Source organism: Egretta garzetta, unplaced genomic scaffold (genome assembly GCF_000687185.1).
Source record: "Egretta garzetta isolate BGI_Z169 unplaced genomic scaffold, ASM68718v1 scaffold59, whole genome shotgun sequence".
NCBI classification, from domain to species: domain Eukaryota; kingdom Metazoa; phylum Chordata; class Aves; order Pelecaniformes; family Ardeidae; genus Egretta; species Egretta garzetta.
In genome coordinates this window covers 3608721-3622158 of record NW_009267230.1, presented here as the reverse complement: position 1 = coordinate 3622158, position 13438 = coordinate 3608721, and the positions used below count along the sequence as shown (strand labels likewise).

The following is a 13438-nucleotide window of genomic DNA, read 5'->3' as shown; positions in this document are numbered from 1 at the left end:
AACAGTCCACCCATCAAATCCATAGCTCTCCAATGTAGAGAGAAGGATGTTGTGGGGGGCTGTGTCAAAGGCTTTGCAGAAGTCCAGATAGATGACATCCATTGGTTTTCCTTTGTCCACTGTTGTTGTCACACCATCATAGAAAGTCACTAGGTTCGTCAGGCAGGACTTGCCCTTGGTGAAGCCATGCTGGCTATCTATCTCGAATTATCTCCCTGGCCTCCATGTGCTTTAGCATAGCTTCTAGGAGGATCTGTTCCATGATCTTCCCGGGCACAGAGGTGAGGCTGGCAGGTCGGTAGTTCCCAGGGTCTTCCTTTCTACCCTTTTTGAAAATGGGCACAATGTTTCCCTTTTTCCAGTCACCAGGGACTTCACCTGACTGCCATGACTTTTCGAATATCATGGAGAGTGGCTTGGCGACTTCCCTCAGGACTCTGGGATGCATCTTATCAGGTCCCATGGACCTTAATATCTAAGTATTGAGTGTAATAATTTTAGATATACAGTTGGAACTCTTAATTGTCTTCATCATTGTAAAAGGCAGGCTTATTCAAGAACAGTGGGAAAAACTGTCATCAAAATTGCTTGGAAATGTAGAACCTCTATTACTAGATGTCTTTGAGAACAGGTTAGAGAAATATTTTATATAAATTAGTTCAGTACACTGGGTTATACCTTAGATTATACCTTAGAACTGAAGAGTGGTTTAAAGGGACTGCAGAATATTAACTGTGCACTGTGCTTAATTGTGTAAAATCAAAAACTTTACCCCATTCCACAGGTTGGGTTTTTGCTTCAAAAAGAAACAAACTGAGCATTCTCCAGAAGCTTGGTAGCTCCTAAATACCTCCCACGAGATGATTTGGCCTATACCTTAGACCTTCCATTTTCAAAGCATTTCCTGTCTCTTGTATATATGGGTAACAGAAGAAGGCAGCCAATTTCATACATCAGTGATTTCATTTAATCATCTCTCTGCTAATGAAATTGTGTGCCTACGACACATACTGCACATCTGCTGTAAAGGGTGCTGAGAACACCATATATTGCAGTCTTTCAAAAATACTGTAAGACTGTGAACACGAAGCCGTGGTTTGTAACACAGGAGCAATCCCATCACAAAACCACATTTATCTTTGTCTCCATTAGATTATTTGTGCATATCAGCAAACTAATCAGCAAAGGGTTTTACTAAGAAACTGGTATTTTGATTTTCTACAACTAAAGCACCTTTTGCAGCAAATAAGCTTTTCACACAGAATCTAGCTTATCTTTGTAAGAAACCTTCTGGTTGCACAATAATGAAAGATTATGTAGAAATGGAAAAGCAACATAACCTAGCATATACAGGCACTGAAGAGTGAAACTTGAGATGCCAAACTATATTTGTAAATGAAACTGTGCCCCTACATACTTACAATTGTGTTTTCTTCTGCCATTTTGACGTACATAGGATGAAAATCTCTTGTCTGTGCAACAGACCTACTGAAATGAAGACCAGACTGTTAGCTTTACCATCCTGAAGTGAGAAGCTATAAAAAGAGTTTTAAAGCAAGAAACAAGAGACATTCTCAAGGAAAGAATCTCATTTTGTAACAATAAGCTAGAGTTCTAGAAAACCTGTATTTTCTGCGTAATGATAAGACACTGTTTAGAACTATTACCATTGAAATTCCAGAATGTGTGTGTATTCTGTCAGGTATTGAGCACCTAAACCCTCTCTAGGTCATTTGAGCTGGCCTTATATAAGGCCACTCACTGTCCCTGAGCACCTGGGAATTATTTTTCTAGCTCTTCATACCCATTGAGTAGAGTACTGTCAGCCGGATTCTTGCTTAAACTAGGACATTAGCTCCTGAAGCTCATCTAAATCCAGGCAGGGAGTGTGGCCACCTACTCTCCCTCATCCTAATGTGTGGGTGTTTACCTTCTGCACCAGAAATTCCCTCAGCATGTACCTGTGCACACCCAAACATGCTTAGGAGTATTTGTTCTGCAGAGGTGACATTTCCTTCTGTTAGGAACATCTAATATCTATAGCTCAGGTGGCATTGGTAGGCAGTGTAGCCTTCTTGCCCCTATTTCCAGAACTAGTTTTACTTTCTGACCCTCTAGTGGTGGTCTAATGTATATCTTCTATCAGTAACCTGGATGATGACACACTAGCATTAGCAAATTTACAAAAGGTAGTGAATTAGGGGGTGAGGTCAGGCTGAGAGGGCAAGTGGCAGAGTTTAAAACCAGAGGGTTCTTAAGAAACTCGAGGTGTGGGCCAAAAGAAGGCTCGTATAGTTCTGCATCTAAGAGAGAGTAACCTCATGCATCAGTACAGGCTGGGAACCAGCTGGCAGGGTCGCAGCCCTGTTGAAAAGGAGCTGGGATTGACAATGGATGCCATGCTCAATGTGAACCAACAGTGCACTCTTACTGAGAAACAGGCAACCGTAGGTTGTGCTATTTTAGGGGGCTGTGTTCCCCAGTACAAGAGAAATGCCAACAAACTGGAGCAGAAGGCCCCTAGGATAGTTAGTGGATTGGAGCTTATAATGCAGAGGGAGGTGCTGGGGGAACAGGGTTTGTTTAGCCTGGAGAAGGTTAACAGGAAATCTTGTTATATTCTTCAACCTCCTAAAAGACCAGATTCTTCTAAAAAGTTTATAGTGTGAGAAGGCAGTGGTCAGAAGTTGGAACAAAGGAAATTTGGATTGGACATAAGGAAAAAATACTCAGAGTGAGCATGGTTAAACACTGGATTAGGTTAGCTAAAGGGGCTGTTGAAATGTCCATCTTTGCAATTCTCAAAGTTGCCTCTCTCCATTGACTCATGAGAAATTATGGATTTATCCTCTACCGTTCCCCTCCTAAGGTCAGAAGGTTGATTTTAGATTTTTTTGGCTAGATAAGCCATACCTCAAATGGGTGATTAAATTGAGCAAAGCATGTTTTGCCTTAAGGAAGTATAGCAATAATTTGATTTGAAGAAATTGTTTTTGCTGCATTTACACTTTATTTTCTGTACACTACATTTTCTGTAATTTTTTGATGGTAGTTCCTTACTCTTTGCTCGGAGTAATTCTATGAGAAGCAGCATGAGTAGACAAAATTAGCATTATTTTTTTCTATTTGCTTCTAACTGAGAGGGATTCATAAATAATCTTACACGGCTTTGTATTTTTAATGATTTTGCCCAGAATTTTTTAAGTATTTATGGATTTTTTTTCAAATACATAGTTCTATTGAAAAAGTCATTTATTGTTAAGCACAAAGAGCAAGGCATGTACATTCAATAAAAATTCTTATTTTAGATTAAAGAAAACAATAAAATATAAAAAACAGCTGCTGTCCCTGCAGATAGGCAGTCTTACTGGGATATTAAAGCTCAAGTACCAAGAAAGGAAACATAATTCATATGCAAGCTCTACTTGTCAGAGTGCTTTGAGTGTACATTATATTGTTTATTTGCCATGTGTTTTATTTTTTATTTTGCTGTCCATGGAATTTTTTCTAATTAGTGTGCTGTGTGCCATAAATGGCTTGAGCAAATTGTGTGAGGTTACTGTTTTGCCAGTCTCCAGAATCTGTCTCTTCAGGTTGTATTATTGTAAAATTCCATTTGTCAGTTCCTTCTTTTCAGTCTGTGGTTTGTAAGGAATGGTCACAGCCATTTTCATTGCTAGTTTTCTATGTCCGCCTGTCTGTCTCTTTGCAGAATTTAGCTGTTTGTATTAATATGTAGAAAGAAGCTCAAAATTTAAATAGGGATACCCCACAAGTAAAACATTTTTCCAGTTTTGAACTACTACAATAGAACAACATCAATTAAAAACATGAATTAGGCATTGTAACTATTTATTTCTTGTTAACAAACTATCACATTCAAAACTTGATTGAATCTAAGACAGAAAAGTTAGTTATTACTGAGGAGAAAGACAATTATCATCAGTATGAGCAAGTTGTTTTTTCTTGCAATTATGCCCATCACTTATAGTGCACAACGAAAGGGAAAAAAAAGAAAGAAAAAAACAAAACAAAACACAACAAAGAAAAGGATAGCTAAGTAAAGATTAATTCTTAGTAATTATGTCAGTATTAAACTGATCAACTAGAATGCTTTCAGTATGCCGATGGTCCTTACGAGATTTCTTCTAACTAAAAAGTATAATTCTGGTCAAAAGGTGAATCAGTCCCCTCATATAATCTTGAATAACAATGAAATTATTTTGGTTGAAAAGAATTAAGTGGAAATTGTATAGCCTTGGTAGGAGGGAACTACTTCCAAATTTCCTATTTGGGGTCCAGCTATTTTTTTCACTGGTTTCTGGAAGATCAGGTAGTTAATGATGGCAGAGACCTCTCCCTTCAGGCTCAATGAAAGGAAGAGGTTTGAGAATGTGCACTTATGGGAGGAAAAGATGCACCATACACCCTGTTGTTGTTGTTTCTTGATTTAAACTCTGCTAAGTACTGTTAGAAGAACCGTCACACTGGGTCAGATGAAAGGTCCATTTGGTTCACTATCTCTTCTCCAACCATGGCCAATAAATATGGCTTGGGAAAGAGAATAATCTCAAGCAAACATCTATTTCTCTTCTATAAAGTAGCACATTAATCATTCAAGCTAAGGCAAAATATAGCAACTTTCTTGTTAAAATAAAGAATACCCAACAGACAATGAAATACTGCTCACCTACAACATTTTTCTACAGAGTGATTATTCAGATGTGATGTAAGACAGCAGTATGATTCTAAATGATCATGTAACATGATTTTGAATAGCAATATGTTTTTTGGAAGTGAGCATTATTTTCTATTTCATAATGGATTTAATATATTTATTGGAAATAGTTCTTAAGGGAGAGCTTTCTTCTAGTATAGATACATCTCATCACATGATTTATTTATATAGATAAAAATATAAAAAGGCAAAAGATTTTTCAACTTTGATAGCACAGCTGTGAGGCCCAGAAGTTAGAGCAGAGACCTGAGATTGTTCTGGGGCAAGGATCACCAACACATTCAGACATACTTCAGAAAAGATCCTTGAGTAGCCATTCTACTGCAGTCAGGGTTGAATTTAAACATCACTCAGGAGGCACTGTGCTTGGCCATAGGGCTTACGCTGGTGGTCATCAGTAGAATGGCGTGGACGAGTACCTTAGGGCAAGTTCATAACTGTACAGAGTCAGAAGGAATCTCATCATCGCTATATAGTTCTGCCTCCTACATGTTACATACCTTATTGATTTCACATACATCTCCTCATCTGCTTCAACTTTTTTTTATTGATTTAGGGACCAAATGACTTGAGACAGAGTTCTAACACTTTTGGATTTGAAGAAGCTAAAAAGTAAGAACAGAAGGAGAGCAATAAATAAAATACATTTTTACAGCTAGATAAGATTCTGCTGGACATACTGTGTCAATCAGATGTAGAGTTTTGTGGAAATGCATTCTGGTTTAGAAATCTAAGCAGGCTTTTTATAACAGTAAAAATATCTAGTAAGAAATGACTAATTATATGATAATACAACTTTAATTGTAGATCAAAGAGATGAAAACAATTAAACTCTGAGAGGATTGCCTGGTCTGCCACTTACTACCAGTAGAGAGAGACCATGTTATTGGGTAAATGCTACGTTGTGTTCATGGCATCATTGTTTATCAGTTAGATCTTATGTTGTTAACCCAGTATTTGTATATGTGCATCTCACATCATCCAAGCTGTTGAGATACAGAAAGATTTTTGTTTATAATTTAAACAAAAAAAAAAAAAATCAGTCAGGATCAATTTCATCTTTATTTCATTAATGATCCCATGAGAGGAAAACATATCTGTAGACAATAGATATGTTTCCCTTTCTCTGCATGATTAAATTGGAGGGAAAGTTTTTTTTGAAAGAGAGAGGTTTTGACACAGAAATATGAGAAATAATGAACTGAAATACAGACAGAGGATGCGATCGCCACTTCTTCCAGAGTGTTCCAGTTCTGTTTTAATAATAACCATAATTAATCTACGTGCCGACTGCAAGAGAATGAGATACTCAGTGAAGGCATCCATGAAAACTATGGGTTTGTTGCAAGTCCACAATTAAAAGAGATAGGAAATTTCATTAATTTCTTTAGGATGTAGTCAAGTGATCAAGCATGGCATAATGAAGTAGGAAGCTGCCACATTGTACAATGATCCCATATAAGAAAAAAGAGTTATTTTATCTTTATCAACAGATAAACTCAGCTGACCGTGACAGCCTTGTACAACTGAATATGAATTTACAGGGGTTTATAGGGCAAATGATAAAAGGCTGAATTAGATAATGATACACTTAGTGTTCAGTCTGTATTAAAAAATATATAAAAGTATTTTGTATTTATATTGGAAATCATGAGACATGGATGATTCCTGAAGAATGGCTCTCAGTGATGTCAGACATATTCCTTACATTTATGTAAATACCAAAGATGTGCTTATCATTTCAGAACAAAAATAAACATGTGGTAACAGCTTTTGTAAAACTTGGTTGACTCATTTGTTTATTAATACATTCAGGCCTTACAAGATTTTCGGTATTATTCAGCATGGTTAGAGCCAGTTAAATCTTCGCATTGTACCTCGTTTAGCAAGAGCTCAGTTTTCTCTACTATACCAACAACACAGATGAGGAGTCGCACTGGCTGCGGGCATGAACAAGTGTGGTAGATGGAGAACTTCGTCATTGGTTAAAGGACAACTTTCACACAAGATAAGAAGTGACCTCACTTCTGGCAGAAGACCTGCCCACCACAGCCACAGGGCAAACTCACCCCAGAAAAGTGCCAGGCCCCTCAAGACCTCCATTCCTTTGCCGATGCCAGCTCCCACTGTGCCACCACCAGTCACACCGACCCCATCTCCAGACTCCCCGTGTCTGCCTGGCTCCTGAGGCTGTGCCTGCTTGCCAGCACGGTCCATCCGCACAGAGGCCACGCGGAGTGAGATCCCACTGTCCGGCCATCCCCTACGTCTTAATGCAGAGATCATCAGCACCTCTGAGGGTGAACAAGACAGGGTATTTCCGTGGTAAATGGCAACCTCACATGTCCCAGGACAGGAGTGCAAGAACAAGGTGCCCTAAGTGGGGACCGCCAACAAGATCTGGGGAACGGTTACAACGGCGCAAAGCCCTGGCTGTTAAAGTGATCATGGTTTTGTCTGAGAGGGGCAAGGAATATGTGGAAAAGACTCACAAGTGTAAAGGCTAGAAATGTGGTATGTGCTATGAACAGATCTTGAAAATGAACCAGCTTTGGTGCTTTTTGTCCATGACCAAAAATGCAGAAGCAAGGAAGGGCTGTATTTTTGATGATGTGCAGTGTATGCAGAATGTCCCAGGCTTGCTGGCCTTGGGGTACTCCTGGGTAAGCAAGAAGTCTGTCATAGGCTGTTGTCAGATAGTGTGGGTTACAGCTCTGTCAAAGTGGTAGCCACCATCGGCTTAAGAACATCCCGGTTCTAGCGGTCCTTGCTGTACTTCTGGGGCGAACCTGCTGTGTGACAAGGAAAGGGGCAGGACTTTTGTGGCACTTTTGTGGGTGATGTAAGGGTGTGAGCTGCCGTAGAACCAGCTGCTGTCCTGTAAGTACATTTTTCTCTGTCTCTAAAGAGGCTCATGTTAGAGAGTTTGGGCTGCTGCTTCTTTAGAGGAGGTCATGGTAAAGAAAGAAGGCAGCAGCAGAAGAAATTATCATTCCCTCTGTAGTTCTCTGAATTCTTATTCCTATTTTATTTCTTATAGTCTTTCCTCTACATTTAAAAACAGAGGCTTGCCCTGTTTGTTTTCCTCTGCTTTTTTGCTGTTGTTTTTTTGGGGACGTGATGGTAGTGGAGGAGGAAAGGCAGGGACAAACAGCCACAGCCCCTATACAAACTGTTACTCTCTGAGGAAGGTTGGAGGTTTTTTGTAGATAAGGTCTGTGGGAAAGGGAAAGACAGACTGCAGTCTTGTCTCATATGCCCTTTCAATTTTACTGCCTGACATGCTCCTTTTAGCCTTTTTCTCACCCATAAAGCCCTTTCCTGAAACTTTATTGCTTTCTTTGACTGGCTCCTCTAACTTGTGTCTTCCTTCCTGCCTTCCTCCCAGTCCTACGTCCTTGCTGTAGTGACACTATTTTGCTCTTTTTGAGGGCAGTGAAATTCTGTTCTGCCTAAGTGTCAGAAGTCTGATGGAGATCCAGAGCAGAATAACTTCACTGAGGTTGGTGAGTTTATACTGATACAAATGTCATTATATTGAAAATAAAGCTAGGCCCTTGCTCTCTTAATTTACTAAACCTTCCCTTCCATAAGTGTTCTGTTGATGCCTGTATGGACTGCTGTTCGGAATTTAATAGCTTATTTTAACAGTTTCCAAGCCTACAAACTTTTCTAAATAAATCAATCTTTGGAAATTAAATAATTATGCTTCTAGACCAGCCACAGAAGATTCTTTCTCTGCTGATCATAGGAGGAGCTTACGATCCTGACCTAAACCAGATTTCTGAAGTGGATACACCAATTAATGACATGGGATAAGTTAAGTTGATGATTGCTTTCAGAGACTGGCCAAGCTCTATTCTAGAAGTAGCTATGTTGGGTTTTTTACCCTATTGAAAGTCTGCTCCAATTTTTCATAGTCCCATGATTAGTATCCTTCTAGTTTACTGCCTGGGTTCATTTGTGTTCTGTTTCTACCTGTTCATTTTGCGACAGCACTGTTCCTTAGCCTAAACATCTACTGGACTTTTCCAGTGCTTACTCTCTTTTTTATTTATAGACATACATTATCTTTATAGGGACATAGAAGTGCCTGTTCCATTTTCTGCCTCAACCTTTACTTTGCCACATTAAACTAGCCAAGTTCTGTCAGTCACATTTTAATAGATAGGCTTTAGAGCCTTTACCTCATCTTGGTGACCTTTCTTTTCACCTGTCCTAATTAGAAAGAATCTTTCTTGAGTGTGAGTGACCTGTGGTCTGTGCTTACGAGATCTTACTACTACCTTAAAATATTCTCCTTAATCCAGTGCTCCTAGGATCGCAGTTGTGTTTTCCTGGCAGTATTCCACCAGAGGCTGACTGTGCTTGTACAGACTTGCCTGACTAGATTGAATATTGCTAGTAGTGTAGTCACAGGCACACAGTGCTCATTAAAGGCTGATAAAACTAACTCAAAATCCCAGGGAAATATTTAAGAACTATCTCACACTGCACTGCCTGCTGCCACAGTTACCGAGGTTGCGTTAGGTCAGCTGGCCATAAACTGAATAGCACAGGTATAAATGTCTGAAGTTATCCTTGTTATGGACCTCAGTGATAGTTCTTAACTCTCATCCCTCATCTTGTCTTCCACTAAATCATTAGTGATTTAGTTTTTGTTATCTTTTTCCTGTCAACCAGATTCCAGGGTTATAAAGCCTGTTTTGGTTCAGGGGAAAATGTACATGCAGACCTTAAGGTTATACTCTCCTCTTACAGACATTAAGATAGCGATGGTGTGGACAGTACTTCTTCATTTACCTTCATTTTGAAAATCTCTTCCCTAGGCAGGTTCTTATCTTTCTTTCCCTCCCCTCCCTGTTTTGACCTCCCTGTGTTTAGCAGAGGCAAGCAGATGCAGAAATTAAACAACCAGCCACAGCCTGCTACATCTTTTCCGGCTGGTGAAATACCTGTTAGGCTCTACCTTCTGCTCCTTTTCTCATTTCTGAGGTGATAGCATCTTTTCACGCACACGTTCCCTATTTACCAGGCGCAGTTTCATCACTTTCAACGCAGAGAGTCACTGGCGGAATCTGCTCAGAGCTGGCTGAACAGTGTGAGCATGTGGTCAATTTTGGGGCATAGTTTTATGATAAAATTGGCTGAGTCTGTACTGCCAGCTGTGTGTGCCGTTCCCCTATCGCCAGCATTTGTTTGACCTCAGAGTCAGCCCGTTCAGAAATTTACAATAGGAAGGAAAACAAAAGGAATTGTCTTCCACCAGCTTAGCTCCCTAAACTGTCCTAACATGGAGTCAGATGGGTAACAGCGCACATGATGGATGGAAGGGAGCAACGCAGGTGAGGTGCAGAGCGAAACCGTTCCTCTCAGCAGCAGCTGGCAAGTTAGCATAGCCCAAACCGCGCTGGAGAAACACACCTGCAGTTTTACAATCTCGGTGTGGAGAGATCACAAGGTTTGTGTTTCTTACTTGAAAATGTTCGCCGGTCTTGCCAAGAAGCTGTCCATATGATTACTGATTGTTTGACACAGTCTGCAGAATGTCCATTTGGTCACAAGATGTGAACAATTCTGACCTTGATTGGAGACACTTGACTCTAATAACAGCTTAACATGCACACCACAGAAATCTCACTTTGTTATGAAAAAAGAATGTTCTTGCTCAATCTTCTTGCTTAAAAGAATTTTCACTACACATGCATGCATTTTATTTTCTATTCAGTTCACTGTTACGAATACAGAGAAGATAAAAATGTGATTCAATGAAAGCATTAGTAAGAGTATGTAAAAATGTTTTCAGTTAAGCAGAGGTGAATGACTAGAGAATAATTATGTCAGTAAAATTCAAAGCCCTATTGCATAATCTGAAACTCTTCAAATCACAGGAGAAAGCTAACAAAATTACAAAAAAAAAAGACTTTATTAAGAAAAAATATTTTCTTTTGATAAGTCAGCTTTCTGCTGTAAAACCAACACCTTTCATTCTGTTATAAAAATAATTTATTTTTTCTGCTATTCTAGAATATAAAACACAGACTACTGGTGCACAAAGAGTATTATGGATGCAGTTTATGTTAAAGGGATATTAGTTCTCCCTTAAAAAAAAAATAAATCCCAGGCAATAAGCATTTAAAAGGAGCCACAACAACCTGTAGAGTACACAGCTGATGCTTAAAAATACTCTTTTTCTGCTGATGCATTCCTACACTCCAGAGTACACCTCTCACCTTTAACGCTCTCACGCTCCAAACATTGCTTGCACTGAAGAGAATCGCTGTTTTGCCTCGAGCAAGGAACAGAAGTGTTGCAAAACTGACTCCTCCTCTAATGGGGAGAGCATGTACAAGTACACAGAGTAGTATTTCTCCTACAGCTGCCAGGCTGAATATTTTGCAGTCAGAGCTGTGAACCTCGCAGGCTTTTTGTTTACCTTTCTACTTTTGGGTCTTTTTCCCCCCTTTCTTTCTGATTTTTTTTTGCTTTTAATATATGTGAAACTCTTTCAAATGCTGGATTTTCACGTCCTTGTTCAGGAAGCATTCATGAATTGACATGGGTCAGCACACTTTTCGTTACCAGGCAAAAGTAAGTATTGCAGTGAAACCGGTTCCTGCTGTATGTTTACCTGACTATAAAGGGTTCTGTGTTGTTGTATAATGGACAGAGTAGACTGTAGTTCTATTAGCAGGCATTAAAAACTTACCAAAAAAGTAAAATCAGTTCAACTTAATATGGTATGCTAAATATTGTGTGGCTCACATTCTGGAAAAAAAAAAAATTGTCAGTCTGTGGTATTTATTTTAAAATACTGAAATGAGCCACACACAGAGATGCCACTCCTTCTATGGGTTTTTTTAAAATGACATTCAAGATTGCATTTTTTTTAAAGCATTTTTAATGCACTTGGTAGTAGTAATCTCATTATTACTGCTTTATATCATTTATGTTCACTAAATATACCTTATTTATGTCATTCATTAATGAAAATATGCTGGTTGAGGAAACAAACCTCCTGTAGCTCCCGTAACTGCCATCATATCTTCCACTATGTAATCCTCCCTAGCTATTATTTTATTCTTCCCGTGTTACCCTCTCCTGCGTTTACATATACATTCACTAGTCGCCGGGTCATGTTGTGTGTTACTATCTTCAGAATTCTTTGGTACTGGCATAGACTGGCCATCAAAAGCTGAAGGGAAACAGACATCTCAGAGAGAAGGGAAAGAAAAGAAAAGCAGGTAACTGAGCTGGTGAGGAGTAGAAAATGGTGTGATTTGATCCTGAGAGCATCTTTTTAGCCAATTTTCCCTGCATTCTATTGAAAGACTGTACCGTCATCATCCGTAATATTTTCACTATTCTAGCAGTCACCTGGGAATTCATTAATATCTGGGAATGAATACAGTTTCCTTTGCTATGAGTTCCCTCTAGAGAGCGCAGCAGCCTGCAAGACAGCATAGGGATTGTGTGTCGGTGTTACCAGCATAAGCTTTCTGCTGCAGGAGCGCTACGCTGCAGCTATCAGTCTTTTCTTCTTTTGAGAGTTGGCTTGCTGTTATTGAGCCGAACTAGGCACTCCCTTCCCCAAGGCAGGCAGATGGATTGCCCAGGCAGTGAACAAGTTTAAGCAACAAGTAATGCTTGAACGTCTGTGTAATGAATGCAGCCATTTACGATACACACTCTTCGTGGCACTTCGTGGCACATCTGTGGAAAAGTCTGTGGCATGAGTGCACGTCGGTCTTCTGTGATGAAGTACAGCCTGGTTAAAGTCTGATACAAGGATTAACATACACCCTTCATTTGGCATGCAGCTTGCAGATCTTGAAGGAAAACAGAATCTAGAGAAATGCAGATAGTGTAAAGGCAACAAGCAGCAAAAAGTGATAAGTAATCCTAGCATTTTTTGTGTTGTTAAAATTGAACTGGAAATCTGCCAGACTAAATTTTCTTGTGAAAGATGTGATGCTTTGACAGGGCTACATTTTGCAGTGGACTAAGCTGAGAAGGATGGTTCAGGTGTCAGAATTTTCATCTTTATTTTTGAGAAGGGCTTTCTGGTTTTAAGCTGTTTCCACTGGAGTGTCATCTCTTTCTGTTGCCCAGCTAAAGATCCTTTTTAAATGTGTCGAGTTTTCGTGGCTCCAGCTACATTAACACCTGCAGAAGCTCAGGAACAAAGGTAGGTTTTGAAAGCTCTGGCCTTCATTTAGAGACTGTTGAAGTTTGACTTTTACACATTCCTTACTGCAGTGAAGCAAATGGAGTTCAGCCACTTCCTTCAGCTGCATCAGGATTTCAGTCCAAACTTGAGTCTCCCAGGCTGGTATTCTTCACTGGAATTAGACACAGGTTAATTACAGACTCATAAAACAGTAGAAATACTTCATTCCTACTACCTCTTGGGTTTGTCTTCCTTGAAGCTAATATTCTGGTACTTCCAGGCAGTCAGATTTACAAACTTTAAGTTGTTTTCTATATATTTATGTACCTACATATACATTTATAGGTATCAATACACTTTTTTTTTACCCTTCAGGTAACAGGATTTTGTTAGGGTTTTGTCCCAAAGTCTTGCTATGCAATACCCTTCTTTCAAAGGTCTGCTCCACCCTGAAAACCTTAGTTTTCTGTGGCTTCAGCTTCAGCGCCACTTTTGGTTCCCATTCATTCCTTCAGCACAGTTGCCTTTCA

The 13438-nt window shown here is 39.4% G+C and overlaps 1 protein-coding gene across 1 annotated transcript in view; it reads right to left on the bottom strand.

The window, feature by feature from the left end:
• SPEF2 (sperm flagellar 2) overlaps positions 1–6955 on the bottom strand; it is a 138449-nt gene extending 131494 nt beyond the window's left edge. Inside the window, 1 exon segment of the mRNA XM_035902750.1 lies at positions 6808–6955. Coding sequence (XP_035758643.1) covers positions 6808–6955 — 148 coding nt within the window.
• Positions 6956–13438: the final 6483 nt, after the last annotated feature.